Below are 14,595 nucleotides of genomic sequence, written 5' to 3' on the forward strand. Positions count from 1 at the left end.
GAGAACAGACTGTTGTCACGGCAACCAAAAATGACCGTGAGCCTCATTAAAGTACAAAGTGACATCATGAACACAGGCAGCCAGCGCTGTCCTCACATAATACACGTGCGTCAGCGCCGCCTGGGCCCGGAAGCGCGGGGTGGCAGCAGAACGCTGTCTGCCAGCCAGGGCGGGGTCTCTGTGACCTCTCCTGTGTTCAGCCTGAGTCAGTGTTTGGGAGACAGAGGTCTGCTGTTGACATGCTCTCGAAATCCCACACATGCAGCTGGGACGAGGCTCAGCCCTGCCCCTCCCCCAGCTCTCCTCCCCGCTGTGGGTGCTCCCTGCTCTCCTCACCTCTGAGGACATGTCTCGACTGCTTTATTTGTACATGAGGACAGCCACACTACTGCCCCCCCAAAAGAAAGTCAGATCGTCCTTCAGTTGAGGGCCAGGCAACACGATCCCCCATCCTCGTTCTTCTCCTGGTGCCGGGAGTTCGCCCCTGTGTGGCCAGAGCCTCCCCCGTCGGCCGGGGGGTGACGCCATGGATATGGGCTGGAGCTCAAGCCGAAGGAGGCTGAGGAAAAGGCTGGCAGCCCACGTGCGGGAGCCCGTCCAAAACCCTAAATACAATTCTGGGATTTTTCCACCCTTTCCCCAAGTTCTCATCAATTATTACAGTTTTCTCATAAGTGAAAACTGAACTCTGCACTTGATAAATCATCACAATGGTGCAATGCTAGCTTTATTCAGAGCATCTCTGTGTTCCTTAAACATTTACGTCCTTTCCAATTATAGCCATATTTTACTTGTCATTGTGAAATGTCAAGTTATTGCTTCAAAGGTAACCTCATTCTCTAGCACCGCGCGGAGACGGAGCGTGGAGCATGTGATTAGCTAATGCAGTAAGTGCTGGTGATGGGATGGACCTGGCGCTGTTTCCATAGTAACAAGCAACTCCGACTCGCAGGGAGCGGACTTGCACGTCTGATCCGGAAGGTGCTGGTCTCACAGGCAGGGTCTCACAGGCCCTGGGAGGCAGCGCTGCACCCCACCCCACCTTCCCCTGGTGGGCACCTGTGTGGGGAGGGCCCAGCACTCATGTTCATGCTCCCTGGAGCTTTCCAGGGCCGGGCCTCGGCCACACCCACCACAGGGACCCGTGCACACAGGCCCACACGCAGGATGGTGTGCACGCTGCCCAGCGACGCCCATGCAGCCAGCCCCTCGGAGACCACAGCAGGGGTGCGTTCGCACAGGCCCACGGGCCCTGGCCCAGCGCTCTGCAGGAGAGCAAAGCTGCTGAGTTATGACACCTGCAAAGCTTCTTTGCAGCCCAGGCATCTCCCTTGAGCTCAGAGGCCCCTGTGAAGTGTTGGTGTTACTGGAGCCAAGAACCCTGGTACCTCCCGCCACCTCACGTCTGTCACTGCTGAGCTTCCTTCTGAGGACCCAGGGGAGCGGGAGGGCTGGACGACTCTGGGACTGCCATGCGGAGGTCAGTGTCCTGGCGGGCAGTGGCCACTGACCTCCCTCTCCCCCTAGGTGGGCATCGTGCTGCATTACTGCACGCTCTGCACCATGCTGTGGATCGCCGTGACCGCCAGGAACATCTACAAGCAGGTGACCAAGAAGGCTCTGCCGTGCCCAGGCGCAGACCAGCCGCCATACTCCCAGCAGCCCCTGCTCAGGTACCCGGGCTCATGCGTGTCCCCCGGCCCCCAGGAGCCAGGAGCCCTGCACCTGCTGTACGGGTCTAGGCAAAGGGGCTCCCAGGGAAACTCGGGACCGGAGAACGAGGCGACCAGGATTCAGGGGGTCCTAAGGGGCGTTGGAGGTGGGCAGTGAGCTGGAGCTAGAGCCTGGCCGGTGGGTCTGGGGGCCAGTGTATCTGCCCAGTGCTGTGAGCTCCATGCCATGGGCGGGCTGTGGTGCAGACGGCTCACGTGGGGGTCAGTGAGTGGCGTCAGTTATTCATGGGTCTCTGAGTTAAGACACCTGTTCGTGGGCTGAGGAAACCAAGGCAGCTCAGTTGCTGGTTTCAAGGTGACTGTGGACTGGACCTTTGTCTGGGGCTCACAGGGGCTTTGGAAAGGGGCCCCAGCTTTAGATAATCACCCTGTTATTTCCTCAGGCTGGGAGGCTTCAGGGTGCACAGGTGATCCCGTGAGGGGCTGTGGCTTGTGGGGGGTCTCCGTGACAACCCCGCCCAGGTGGTCCAATGAGAGGCAGCTGCTGTCGCTGTGAGGTTGTAGCCCATGTGTGGGGGCCATGGATGCTCAGCCCCTAAGGCTGAGCTCCGTCTGGCTCTGAATTCGAAGGGCGGTTCAGCAACACCTCCCTTGGTCTCCAGTGTGCACACCCCTCCAGCAGGCACAGACTCGGAAGACGGGGTGCGTCAGCTCAGGTCTCCACCAAGGGCCTCCCCTCCAGCCCCTGTCTGCTCCCCCCCCCCAGCCTCAGGGGTCCTGGGGTTGAAGGCAAACATTCTGGGTCTGGGATATCCCCAAAGAGACCAGAGGCTGATTATAAGGGAGGAGGAGGTGGCACCCCACTGGCTAGGTAGACAGACTTTCCCATGCCTTCCGTTGCCTCCACTAGTGTCGTAGTTTGGACTGAAACAAAATACCACGAACTAGGGACTTCTAAAGAGCAGACATTTATTTCCCACAGTCCTGGAGGCTGGAAGTCTGAGATCAGGGCCCCAGCCCGGCTGGGTCAGGACCCTCCTCCGGGTTTCACCCTTGTCACTCTGTCCTCACACGGTGGAGGGGCAGGGAGCTCTCGGTGTCTCTTATACAGGCACTGATCCCATCATGGGTCTCCACCTCGTGACCTGACCACCTCCCAAAGGCCTCATTTCCTACCACCCTCACCTTTGGAGTTAAAGCTTCACCCTATGAATTTGGGGGGTGGGGGGCACACACATTCAGACCACAGCCACTGGGCAGAATCAAACAGACCTTCCTGCTGTGGTTTTATAGGTGTTCAGGGGCCAATTCCCAATTTAGCTACATGTAATTATATCCTAATTTTGCAATCTGTTTTGCCCTTTCCGACAAGTGCCCCTAAGTAGTTCCCAGTGTTTAAAGTCTGCTGGTGGCCTTTCCTTCGGAAAATGCACTGGCATTAGCGCCGAGGTGCTTACATGAGCCCAGCGCGACCTCATGGTGAAGGGCGCCTGCTGCCTCTTCATTCAACCTGCCAGGTGGGAGGAGGCTCCCTGGGGCGCCCTCTGCAGGAACCCTTCTCCAGCTGCAGCACAAATTCTGACGAGAAGCCCAGGCTGGCGCCCACCGCCACACGCCGGGCCGGGAGGCACCCAGGGGCACAGCTGCCCCGCGCAAGGGCACAGGGCTCCAGGGCCGCCGCTGGACCAGGCAGGACACACCGAGGCTGATGCCCATGTCCTCCAGTGGTCCCATGAGACCACGCTTGGGGGCAGACATCCTGGTTCACAGTCTAGGCCCCAGAACACAGAGCTCTTCCTAAAGTAAACGTGATCACGCAGCCCCACGTGTTGGCACCTGTCCCTGAATGAGCATGGCAAACGGTGCTGGGTCATGAAGGGTCCTGTTATATTTTAAATGCCAGGACTCAGTTCTGGACAGGACCCCACCTTGCAGCCTCCTGCGCGTCACTGTGGGCACGCAGGACTTCTCTGTGGGAATCCTGAGGACGTGGTCACCAGCTCTTCTCCAGGCACCAAACCCCCGAGAACCGCCACCTTCACCTACTGCGGTCAGGTACCCTGGAGAAGGGAGGTCACCAGTGCAGCTGAGCCAGCTGTGCCTCTCAGAGGCCCAGGTGACCGTCCAGGCTGTGTGCTCCTGTTCCACATGGTATAAATGGCTCTCTGACAGAATCATCAGCCTGATTTCCTGAAATTCATCGGTGCTGGTCACACAGAGAAGCCGCTGGGCCAGGAGACAGACACCCTCAGGCAGGTCCTGGGTGCAAGGGACAGCGGGGTGGGCACACTTGCCAGGCCCCTCATCAGCATGTAGGTTGTCGTGGTTCCTTGGGCCCCACTGCACTCTGTCCACACCTGGATGGGCCGTCTCTCCTGAATAACGGTCCCCACATGTCGTCGTGCTCCAGGGGCTTTGTCTCGTCCGTGGGGGGTGCCCGTGTGCAGGAGGGCAGAGCGGTCAAAGAGGTGCCTTCCAGACAGCGGGTGGCTTGATTGAGAGGTCCCCGAAGGCCACGTTTGACGCATTGCCTTCAGGCGGCAGTCTCATTGTCGCGCTCCCCACACCGTCCAGGGCCCTCCACACCCTCTGCCTCCCCTGGCCTGACTGAACGTCACCCGGCAGGGCGGTCACACACAGGGTCCGGCTGGGTCCTCAGCAGCAGATGCAGGATGGACTCCAGAGCGGAGAGAAGGGCCCAGGGCTTTGCGTCTGCGGGAGCCAGGCCTTGGTCCGGCTCCACTGGGTGGCTCGGTCCCTTGAAGACATTCGGATGAGGGCGGCCATAGCTGGCCAGTGCTGAGGCTGAAGGACATGCAGCTTCCTGCACGAAGACGCATCACCAATCCAGGCGGGGACTGTCACCATGCGCCATCCAGGGACGTGCGGTGAAGATGTCAGAGTGAGGCCACCATGGCGGGATGGCTTCAAAGCCGAGGTGAAAGGCTCGTCACAGGGCGTCTACAGACCGCAAGGGACAGCGGCAGTCATGGCAGGGACCGATTCTACATTCTCACTCACGAGTATCACCCCACCCCACTTACTGATCAGACCCCCACGTCCCGAGACCAAGAGTCCCTGTGTCGGGGCCGTCCTGGCTCCCATGCTGCCCCTCGGTGACCCCACCGTCGGCAAGTACCCCTTGCTCTCCCTCCCTCCCCAGTGGCTGCATGCCCTCGCCCTGTGTGTCCGAGGACAGTGTCGGGCAGTAGCTGGGGTTTCACTGAGATTCAGATTCATGTTCATAAACTATCGCCTGAGGAGGAGGCTGCTCTGACCCCATGGCCAGGTGAGCTCCTGGCTGGATCGTGCAGGGGGTGACACGGGAGCGCAAGGAGCATGTGGTCCTAGTGGGTGTGGAGTCTGCTAGGGGCTGTCAGGAGAACAAAGCAGAAACTCCACCACCTTACAGGGCTCCCACGTCCTCTGCAACAGGAGAGGGGCTGTGACATGGGAGCCCCCACGGCTGATTCAGACATCCCTGCAGAGGACGTGACTGAAGCCATGGGCGAGGGAGCCTGGCGCAGAGAGGCTGCCTCGGACCGGCCAGCGATCACTGCCCTCGCAGGGCTCCAGGCCGCTGACCGCCCAGCAGCTGCAGCAAGAATAGTGGCCCAGGCCTCCACTGCCCTCTACTGACCGAGCCTCCACGTGCCAGGAGCCGTGCCAGGAGCCGTGCCCAGCCGCTCTCCTGGAGGCTCAGTCTGACTTGGAGCTGGAACGCTCGGGGGAAGGCAGAGGAAAAGGCATGAGGGGACCTGGCCGCTTCGCCCTGCAGGTTGCACAGCCCAGGAAGGCTTGGGCCACAGGGCCGGTCAGCACCTCTCCAGCATCCGGTGGGCAGCGACCAGCTGGACCACTCTGCCCACAACAGGAGGGGCGGGGCCTGCCCAGGGGCCTGACAGTCTCCTGCGCTCACTGGAGGACTTGCTGGTCCCACAGGGACAGTCTGCAGCCATCCAGGAAGGGAGAGGCCAGGGTACACTGTCCCCCAATGGCCACAACTTAGCAAAGTGGCCCTCTCTTCCTCCCCCAGGAGTGCCAGAGGGACATTTGTGGGCTGGCCTGGGCCATGGGGCCTGTGGGGATCCCAAGTGTGAGCAGAGTGAGCCCTGTCTTGTCACATCTCTCCAGGGCCACCTGCCACCACCCCTCTCCATACATTAGAGGGGACAGGACCTGATGGAACAGAGGACCCTTCCCTCCGTGGTGGCCGCAGCTCCAGGAAAGTGGCTTTCTGAGCCCCCTCGACCATGGGAGCAGAGGCATGGTGGGTGATGGTACGTGTCACAGCTGGATGGGGACCCCTCACACGCTCCCTGTGAAATGTCCCTTGAGTCATCAGAAGCAGCAGGCACATTTTCGCGGAAGCACTGACCGCTCGGCCCGGCCCTGACCCACGTGCTGGCATCACTGGAGGCTCGTTCGGTTCCTGCCTTTACATCCAGAGGACAAGCCTGCAAACACGGTTTGCTTCCCACAAGCCGCCACATCTGGACAGCTGCCCCAGCATCTGGCCCTCAGATGGCCACTGGGCCTGGCTCACCTGGGACAGTGTCTGTGTCCTTGGCCAGTGGCCTCGCTCCCTTCCGTTCTCCGCTGGCTTGTGGGCTGCAAGTTCGTGGCCGTGGAGTGCTCAAGGCAAGTGAAGATGTGCCCCACGTGCCAGCCGTGCCTGCCCGTGGTGAGCATCCTATGAAAATAGAAATCTGGCCCCCGGCACCCAGTGAATGAGCCGTGTGCCTGCGACGTGCTCCAAGCTGTCCGAGCTCTGGGCAGGAGAGGTCCCCACCTCCATGGAGCAGGTGACCTCAGGTGTGCAGGGAATAAAACATGGTGAGACAGGCATGGAGCTGCAAGAGGGACAAAAGGGGTCCCGGCAGAGGGACCCCCAGGCAGGACCCAGCACGGGGTCTGGGGACTGGGGCTGGAGAGGCTTCAGGTGGAAAATTGGCATCTGGCCCAAGGAGGTGCTTGGAGGAGCATGGTCATCAGTCACTGTGGTTTTCATTAGGGTCGAGTGTTTCCTGCTTCCCAAAAAGAGCCCTGACACTTTCTGGTCAAGCGAGCAGCCCCCAGCCTCACTCCAGAACGAGCTGGCCCCGTGGAGGGAAGGCGGTGTCCAGGGCCCTCTCCTGGGGACCAAATGCCGGTCTTTCCTCAAGGACAACACTGTCCTGATTACTGTGGTTTCGCACTCAGTCTTGATGTCAAAATTTGTAAACCCTCCATCTCGGGTCTCCTTTTCAAGATGGCTTTAGATAGTCTGGGTCCTTTACATTTCTGTACACGTTTTAGAATGAATTTGTCAGCTTTAAAGATCTGCTGGGATTAGGGTTTCACGTCATTGTAAACTGGCTTTCTGCTTGTGGACAAAGTAACACTGCATTTTGTGCATTAACCTTGCAACCTCCCAACATTGGCTTGCTGGTCCTCCTCGCGGTCTTGTGCCTGCCACCGCCATCCTCAGGCACTCTTGTCACCTGCAGACACTGCCTCGTGGTGCCATTATTCCTTGGCTGCCTTTTTACAGGGCTGGGACCTCCAGGACAGGGACATCCTATCCCTGATCCTAGGGGAACCGTCATCGTCCCCTCCTCAGGCCAGCGGTTTTCACAGAGGCCTCGGAGGTTGAGGAGACCATCTGCCGCTGGTCTGCTGAGGTCTGTTCACGGTCGTGGGCCCAGTTTTGTCAAATGCTGCCACTGCGTCCACTGGACGACCCTGTGGTTTCTCCGCATTGTGCCTCTGTGGAGAAGAACTGCCTGGTATTCATGAAAACACACCGCCTCTCTCTGATCATCTTACCGGGTCTGGATGTTTGATCCTTTTCATGAAGTCCTAGGTTTCATTTGCTGATTTTACTGTCAGCGATGTGGTGTCTGTGTGCATGGGGAAGCTTGTCAAGGAATTTACATTTTTAATGTCTTGTCTGGTTTGGATACCTGTCTCAAACTGCGTCGGTGGGTACACCCTCTTCGTTTTTGGAGGAGCCTAAATAAGACCCAGTGATCAGCTCGTCCGTGAGCTATAGGACCTGGAGTCTCTCTGTTAGATGTCTGTGATATTGAAGCCCATCTTTTTACTAGACACAGGGCATTCAGATTTTCTACTTCATGTTTCAATTTTGATGATTTGTTGGGTTTTCTTTTTTAATGTATCCATTTTATCTAAGTTGCTGAATCATTCACATATACTTGTGTATAATATACAGATGCTCCTCTACTGAGAATAGGTTTTTGTCCTGGTAAACCCATCATAAGTTGAAAATACAGTTAAATTGAAAATGCATTTAACACACCTAGCCTCTGAGCATCAGAGCTTAGCTTAGCCCACCTTACACATGCTCAGAACACAATACCCAAAAGTGAGTGTGGGCTGTGACCCTCGTGATCATGTGGCTAAGGAGCCTCAGCCCACCCCACTGCCCAACCTCACAGGAGAGCATCATACCACGTGCCACCAGCCAGGGAAAGATCAAAAGTCCAAATACAGTTCCTACTGAATGTGCATCGGTTTTGCACCATCGTAAAGTTCAAAAATGTTAAGAACCATCATCAACTTCCGGTCAGGATGGTGGCCTAGAAAAAAAAATTTTTAATGCACACAAAGCATTATTATTTTCTATTGGAGCATAAGTAAATATAGAAAGATAATTTTAAAAAAGAAGAAGGAGCATCGTCAGCCAGGACATCTGCACTCTGATGCCTGTGGGACGGAGCTGGGAAGCCATCTCCTTGATGCTGCAGTCTGTTCTCACTCTTTCCTTGATCAGCCGACTCAGGGTATGTAGTTCTGTTCATGGTTTCAGAAAATCAACTTCTGCCTTGGCAATTTTCACTACTTTTTGTCTTTTTTATTTTTAGTGGCGTTATAACTGACATAAAACTCTATTCGTTTCGAACGTAGAACATAATGATTTCACATTTGTCTATATTGTGAAGTGATCACCACAATAGGTATAATTAACATCCATCACCCACACAGTTACATTTTTTCTTATGATGAGAACTTTTAAGATCTGCTCTCTTAATGACTTTCAGAGATGCAACACAGTATTGCTATTGCTGCCATGCTGTACATTACAACCAGGACTTCTATTTTTCTTTATCTCTGCTCCTATCTTTATGATCTCCTTCTTCCTGCTCCTTTCCATTTACTTTGACCTTTTATGTTTCTGCCTTGCCGAGGTGAACTCTTACGTCACTGAACTTTAGACCTTCCTTTTTTCCTCACAGTAGTCACAGCTATGAATGTCCCTCTGAGCCCTACTTTAGCTGCACCCCAGAAATCTTATGTTGTATTTTCTTCCTCATTCTGTTTAAAATATTTTTTAAATTCCCCTGTGATTTCTTCTCTGGTCCATGAATTATTTAGAAATGTGTCATTTCATTTCCAGGTAGATGTGGTTTTCCTAGTTATCTTATTGTTATTAACTTCTGATTTAATTTCATTGTGGTCAGAGAATATACTCTGTATGATTTCAATCTTTTTAAATTTACTGAGACATGTTTCTTGAAGCACCACATCATCTGTCATGGTGAATGGACTATGTGCACTTAAAAAGAATAAAAATTATGCATTTATTGATTGTGATGTTCTATAAAGAGCCTATAGGGCAAAGTGATTAATAGCGTTGTTCAGCCCTGGCTGGTGTTTCTCAGTGGTTAGAGCATTGGCCCACGCACCAAAGATTCGCTGGGTTCAATTCCTAATCAAGGGCACATACCTGGGTTGCAGGTTCCATCCCCAGCCCCAGTCAGGATGTGTGTGGGAGGCAACCAATCAATGTGTCTCTTTCACATCAATGTCTCTGTCTCTCTCTCTCTCTCTCTCTCTCTCAATCTCCCTCTCCCCTCTCCCCATCCCTCCCTTTCTTCCACTCTCATTTTAAAAAAATCAATGGAAAGAAATATCTTTGGGTGAGGATTAACAAATACACACACACGCGCACACACACACACACACACACACACACACACAGTTGTTGTTCAGATCTTCTGTTTCTTTACTAATTTTATTTTTTTAATTAATTTTTGTTATAGATGCTTCTCCATTTTCCCTCACTGATTCACTGATTCCCCTCCCCCCCTGCCCTGTCCCTAGCTTTGTTGTCCATGTCCATTGTTCATGCATACATGCATATAAATTCTGTGGTTTATCTCTCCCCCACCACCCCTTCTTCTGGGGATTGTCAGTCTGTACCCCACTTCCACGTCTCGGGGACTACCCCATTCCTCAGACTGTTATGTTCATTATATTCCACAAGTAAGTGAGAGCATATGATACTTGTCTTTCTCTGTTTGGCTTGTTTCACTCAGGATAACACTTTCCAGGTCCCTCCATGTCTTCTCAAAGGATAAGAGATCTTTCTTTCTTACAGCTGCGTAGTACTCCATTGTGTATATGTACCATAGCTTCTTTATCCATTCGTCTACTGATGGACACTTGGGCTGTTTCCAGGTCTTAGCTATTGTAAATGGTGCTCCTATGAACATGGGGGTACATATATTCTTTCTGATTGGTGTTTCAGGCTTCTTAGGGTATATTCCTAGAAGTGGGATCCCTGGGTCAAATGGAAGTTCAATTTTTAAGTTTTAATTTTTTTTCATGGTGGCTGCACCAGTCTGCATTCTCACCAGCAGTGCACTAGAGTCCCCTTTTCTCCACACCCTCTCCAACACTTGTTGTTTGATGATTTGTTGATGGCGGCCATTCTGACAGGTGTGAGGTGATACCTTATTGTTGTTTTAATTTGCATCTCTCTGATGATTAGTGATGTTGAGCATTTCTTCATATGTCTCTTGGCCATTTGTATGTCGTGTTTGGAGAGGTGTCTGTTTAGTTCCTCTGCCCATTTTTTAATTGGGTTCTTTGTCTTCCTTTTGTGGAGTTGTATGAGCACTCTATATAGTTTGGAAATTAACCCCTTATCTGATATATCATTGGCAATGATGCTCTCCCATACGGTGGGTAGCCATAAAAATATGGAACGCTTCACGAATGTGCGTGTCATCCTTGCGCAGGGGCCATGCTAATCTTCTCTGTATCGTTCCAATTTTAAGTTTTTTTACTTTTGTTCTGTAACCATTCCAGCTTTCTTGGGTTCACACTTTGTGTGAACTACTTTTTCTATCCATTAACTTGCAACCTCTCTGTGACTTCGTATTTTAAATGTTTCTGTTGTAGACAGTATATAACTTGCTTTTTTGTTGTTGTTAATCAGTTCTGACAATCTCTGCCTTTGGGATCTTTAGTCCATTAAAATTTAATGAAATTTTCATTTGATTGGATTTAGGTCTCCCTTTCATTATTTGTTTTCTGTTTTTACTTTTTTTACTTTCTTCTGTTCTTCCTTTCCTCTTTTCTTTCTTTCTCTTGGATTATTTTAATATTTTTAAATTTTTTTATTTTAATTTACCTCTTAGCATTTTGCCTATTAATTTTTTGTGGTTGCTTCGGGGATTAAAACCCACAGCCTCTTCACAGTCTATTTAGTGTGGAAATTCTGTTTCATGTCAACTATGTCAAAACCCTTGCAAGTGAATGGAACCATCTCCCCTCCCACCATCCCTATGCTGCGGACATTGTGTATAGTACCCCTACATAAGTTCTAAACGCCTCAGGCAGAGGCAACATGTTTTCTTTCAACAGTCATATGTATTTTAAAGAAGTTAAGAGGAAACAAAATATTTTCTATTCACTCGAATATTTAGCATTTTTAGGTTCTTGCTTCCTCCAAGTGTCCGTCTGGCACCAGATCCTTTAGCCTGCAGGATTCCATGTAGCATTTCTTGAAGTGCAAGTCAGCTGGTGGACAGTTCTCTTAGTTTTATTTTTGTTAGAATACGTCTGGGTGTGTTCTCTGGGTATAAAATTCTGGGAGGCAGAGTCCCCAGGGGTCACCAAAAGTGACCAGAGGCCAGGTCATCCTGCTCCCACCCAATGACCTGGGACCTGTGTCATTCTTCTCATTGGGGACGTAGCACTGGAGCCTGGCCAGGGCCATCTCTGCAGGGGGACAGCAGCCAGCAAGCTGGGAGTGCGGGGAGGGGGCAGAGGAGAAGCCGGGCCCTAGTCCGTGGGGCTGGTGCTGCCCCTGACTGACAGCTGTTTGGCCAGGACCCTGGGCCACGCCTCCCTCCTTTGCCCTGAAGGTGGTGCTGTCCTTGGGGGACCCAGTTGGGTTCAAAGGGCAGTGAGTGGCCTCCTGCTCTCCGGCAGGATCTACCTCATCAGTGGAGGGGTTCCTTTCATCATCTGTGGAGTCACAGCTGCCACGAACATCAGAAATTACGGGACAGAGGACGAGGACTCAGCATAGTGAGTACGAGCGCTGAGGGGTGAGGGTGGACGAGGCTCCTCCGGGAGCACCTCCCCGGCCCATCGCCCTGGCTGCAGGGTGTCCAGCAGCTGCACCCCCACTGGTCATGGGCACGCATAGCAGACAGACTGAAACAGCCCGGAAATCAGGTGCAGCCTCACTGAGACCACACAGGGCAGGGGTCGGGGGCTGCCCAGGGACTGCCCCAGGTGCCCATGAGGTGACAGCACAAGGCCTGGTTGCCCAAAGCTGTCTTCCTCCCTGGCGGACTCGGTTTCCCCCAGCCTCTTTCCTGAGTCCCGAGGGCTGGCTTGTGGAGACGGGAGAGGCCTGGAGGACCAATAACCTGGGCAGCACGGCCGAGGCCAGCAGAGCAGACTCAGCTGCACACAGGGGTTGAGTCAGACCCTGCAGGCCGTTCCTGCCCCGTCCAGACCTGGGGACCTCACTGGCCCTCCCCACTCACTCCCCACAGGATGCCCACCCCCAGTTCCATGGGCCCCAGGGCCCCAGGACATTTCCTGAGCACCCTTCTGACCTTGGTTCTCCAAAGCAGCCTGAGTGCATCAGGCTGGTCCTGGTGGGCAGGGCGGGGCCCCTTGCTCATCACCTGACCGTGACGCCACCTGCTGGCCACACTCATTAATGACTTTAACAGGAACCTCTGTGCAGGCAGTTCAGTCTGCCCTGGGCTCTCCCCCCACAGCTGACCCCTCTTGTCCCCGGAGAGGCCAGTCTGAACTCTGCTGAACTCTGGTCCCAGCACAGCCCTCAGCAGAGCCTCGGGGCCCTTGAGCTGTGCCCCCACCCTCCACACCCTCAGCAGCTCCTTCCAGACACACAGCCCTATTCCCTCCACGCTCACGCCTTCTGGGCCCAGCTGGGGAGGGAGGAAGGGAGGGAGGGAAGGAGGGAGGGAGGGACACGAGAAAAGCAGGGCACAGAGAGTGGCGAGCAGAGAACACGGCAGCTCCGCTGTGCTCCTCACACCAAACCGCCTTGGGCCCGTGTTCATGTCCTTATCACCCAACTGCTCTCTCTGACTATAGGACACAGCCTTATCCCAACCAGTTGAGGGGGCAGTGGCCTTACTTCACTGGTGTCCTACGCAGTGTGACTCACACTGACCCACTCTCCTCCCGCAGCTGCTGGATGGCCTGGGAGCCCAGCCTGGGCGCCTTCTATGGTCCAGCAGCCTTCATCGCCCTGGTCACCTGTGTGTACTTCCTGGGCACCTACGTCCAGCTGCGGCGTCACCCAGAGCGCAGGTATGAGCTCAGGGAGCGGAGGGAGGAGCAGCATCGGCTGGCAGGGCCGGAGGCTGGCCACAGCCCCCCGGCCCCCCCGGGTGTGCCCCCCACCTGCACCACCCTGGCCGCCTCGCTGCTGCAGAACGAGCACTCACTGGAGGCCCAGCTGCGGGCCGCCGCCTTCACGCTCTTCCTGTTCACTGCCACGTGGACCTTCGGGGCCCTGGCTGTGTCCCAAGACCACTTCCTGGACATGGTCTTCAGCTGCCTGTACGGCGCCTTCTGCGTGACGCTGGGGCTCTTCGTGCTCATCCACCACTGCGCCAAGCGGGACGACGTGTGGCAGTGCTGGTGGTCCTGCTGCCCTTCCCGCCGGGACACCCAGGCCTCGAAGCTCGGGGCCCACCCCGCACTGGATGCCAATGGGGACGCACTGGGGCATGCCACCTGCCTGCAGGACTCGCCTTGCGTTGGCAAGCTGAGGGGTTTCGGGCACCCGCCAGCTGGCCACTGCAAGATGACCAACCTGCAGGCTTCCCAGAGCCACGTCAGCTGCCTGTCGCCGACCACGCCCTGCTGTGCCAAAATGCACTGTGAGCAGCTGATGGAGGACGCGGCCCATGTCCACCTGCACGAGGAGGAGGCGTTTGGGCACGACCCGCACCTGCACAGGTGCCTCCAGGGCAGAACTAAGCCTCACTACTTCAGCCGGCACCGGGCAGCCGCGGCCGAGCAGGAGTACGCCTATCACATCCCCTCCAGCCTGGACGGCAGCCCCCGCAGCTCCCGCACAGACAGCCCCCCCAGCTCACTCGAGGGCCCGGCGGGGATGCACACGCTGGCCTGCTGCGCCCAGGGTGACCCCTTCCCCTTGGTCAGCCAGCCCGAGAGCGGCAACATCAGCCCCACACTCTACGGCTGCCCCGCACGGCCCAGCAGGGAGGTGGGCCGCGGCCCAGCCCACTTCGAGATGCTCCGGAGGACACAGTCCCTGCCCTTTGGTGGCCCCGGCCAGAACGGGCTGCTGAAGGGCGACGTGCGCGAAGCCGTGCCTTATGGTGCTGACAGCACAGGCAACATCCGAACAGGGCCCTGGAAGAATGAGACGACCGTGTGACTGCCATGCCACCTGCCCCAGAAGAGTGTCCGCGCAGAGCAGGGACCCGGATCACCAGGTGACAGCCTCTCAGAAGCAGCTGGCACCCCACTGGCCCTTTGTTGTGAAGGACTCCAGTGGGAAGACGCTTTGGGCCATGTTGCCTCCCCTAACCCGAGGTCAAACAAGCCATCCACATCCACAGTCACCGCTTACAACCTGCAACACCCGCCCCCAGGCAGCCCAGCCACG

General features: G+C 55.2%; 1 protein-coding gene and 1 non-coding gene across 2 annotated transcripts; one reads left to right on the forward strand and one right to left on the reverse strand.

Moving 5' to 3' along the window:
- The first annotated feature begins 1,548 nt into the window (after nucleotides 1-1,548).
- ADGRA1 (adhesion G protein-coupled receptor A1) lies at nucleotides 1,549-14,364 on the forward strand. The gene is made up of 3 exons (XM_036265993.1): nucleotides 1,549-1,673; nucleotides 11,898-11,996; nucleotides 13,143-14,364. Exons 1-3 carry the CDS (start codon nucleotides 1,564-1,566, stop codon nucleotides 14,362-14,364), a joined length of 1,431 nt encoding a protein of 476 aa, XP_036121886.1. The 5' UTR covers nucleotides 1,549-1,563.
- LOC118632858 lies at nucleotides 10,655-10,761 on the reverse strand. Its single transcript, XR_004960106.1, has one exon. It is a non-coding gene; the product is annotated as a U6 spliceosomal RNA (small nuclear RNA).
- Nucleotides 14,365-14,595: the final 231 nt, after the last annotated feature.

This window comes from Molossus molossus, unplaced genomic scaffold (assembly GCF_014108415.1).
Source record: "Molossus molossus isolate mMolMol1 unplaced genomic scaffold, mMolMol1.p scaffold_m16_p_17, whole genome shotgun sequence".
In the NCBI taxonomy this organism is placed as follows: Eukaryota; Metazoa; Chordata; class Mammalia; order Chiroptera; family Molossidae; genus Molossus; species Molossus molossus.

Coding starts and splice junctions, on each gene's coding strand:
- ADGRA1 (XM_036265993.1), top strand. CDS start 1,564: ATGCTGTGGATCGCCGTGACCGCCAGGAACATCTACAAGCAGGTGACC. Junction 1,674..11,897: donor TCCCAGCAGCCCCTGCTCAG/GTACCCGGGCTC, acceptor GCTCTCCGGCAG/GATCTACCTCATCAGTGGAG. Junction 11,997..13,142: donor GAGGACGAGGACTCAGCATA/GTGAGTACGAGC, acceptor CTCCTCCCGCAG/CTGCTGGATGGCCTGGGAGC.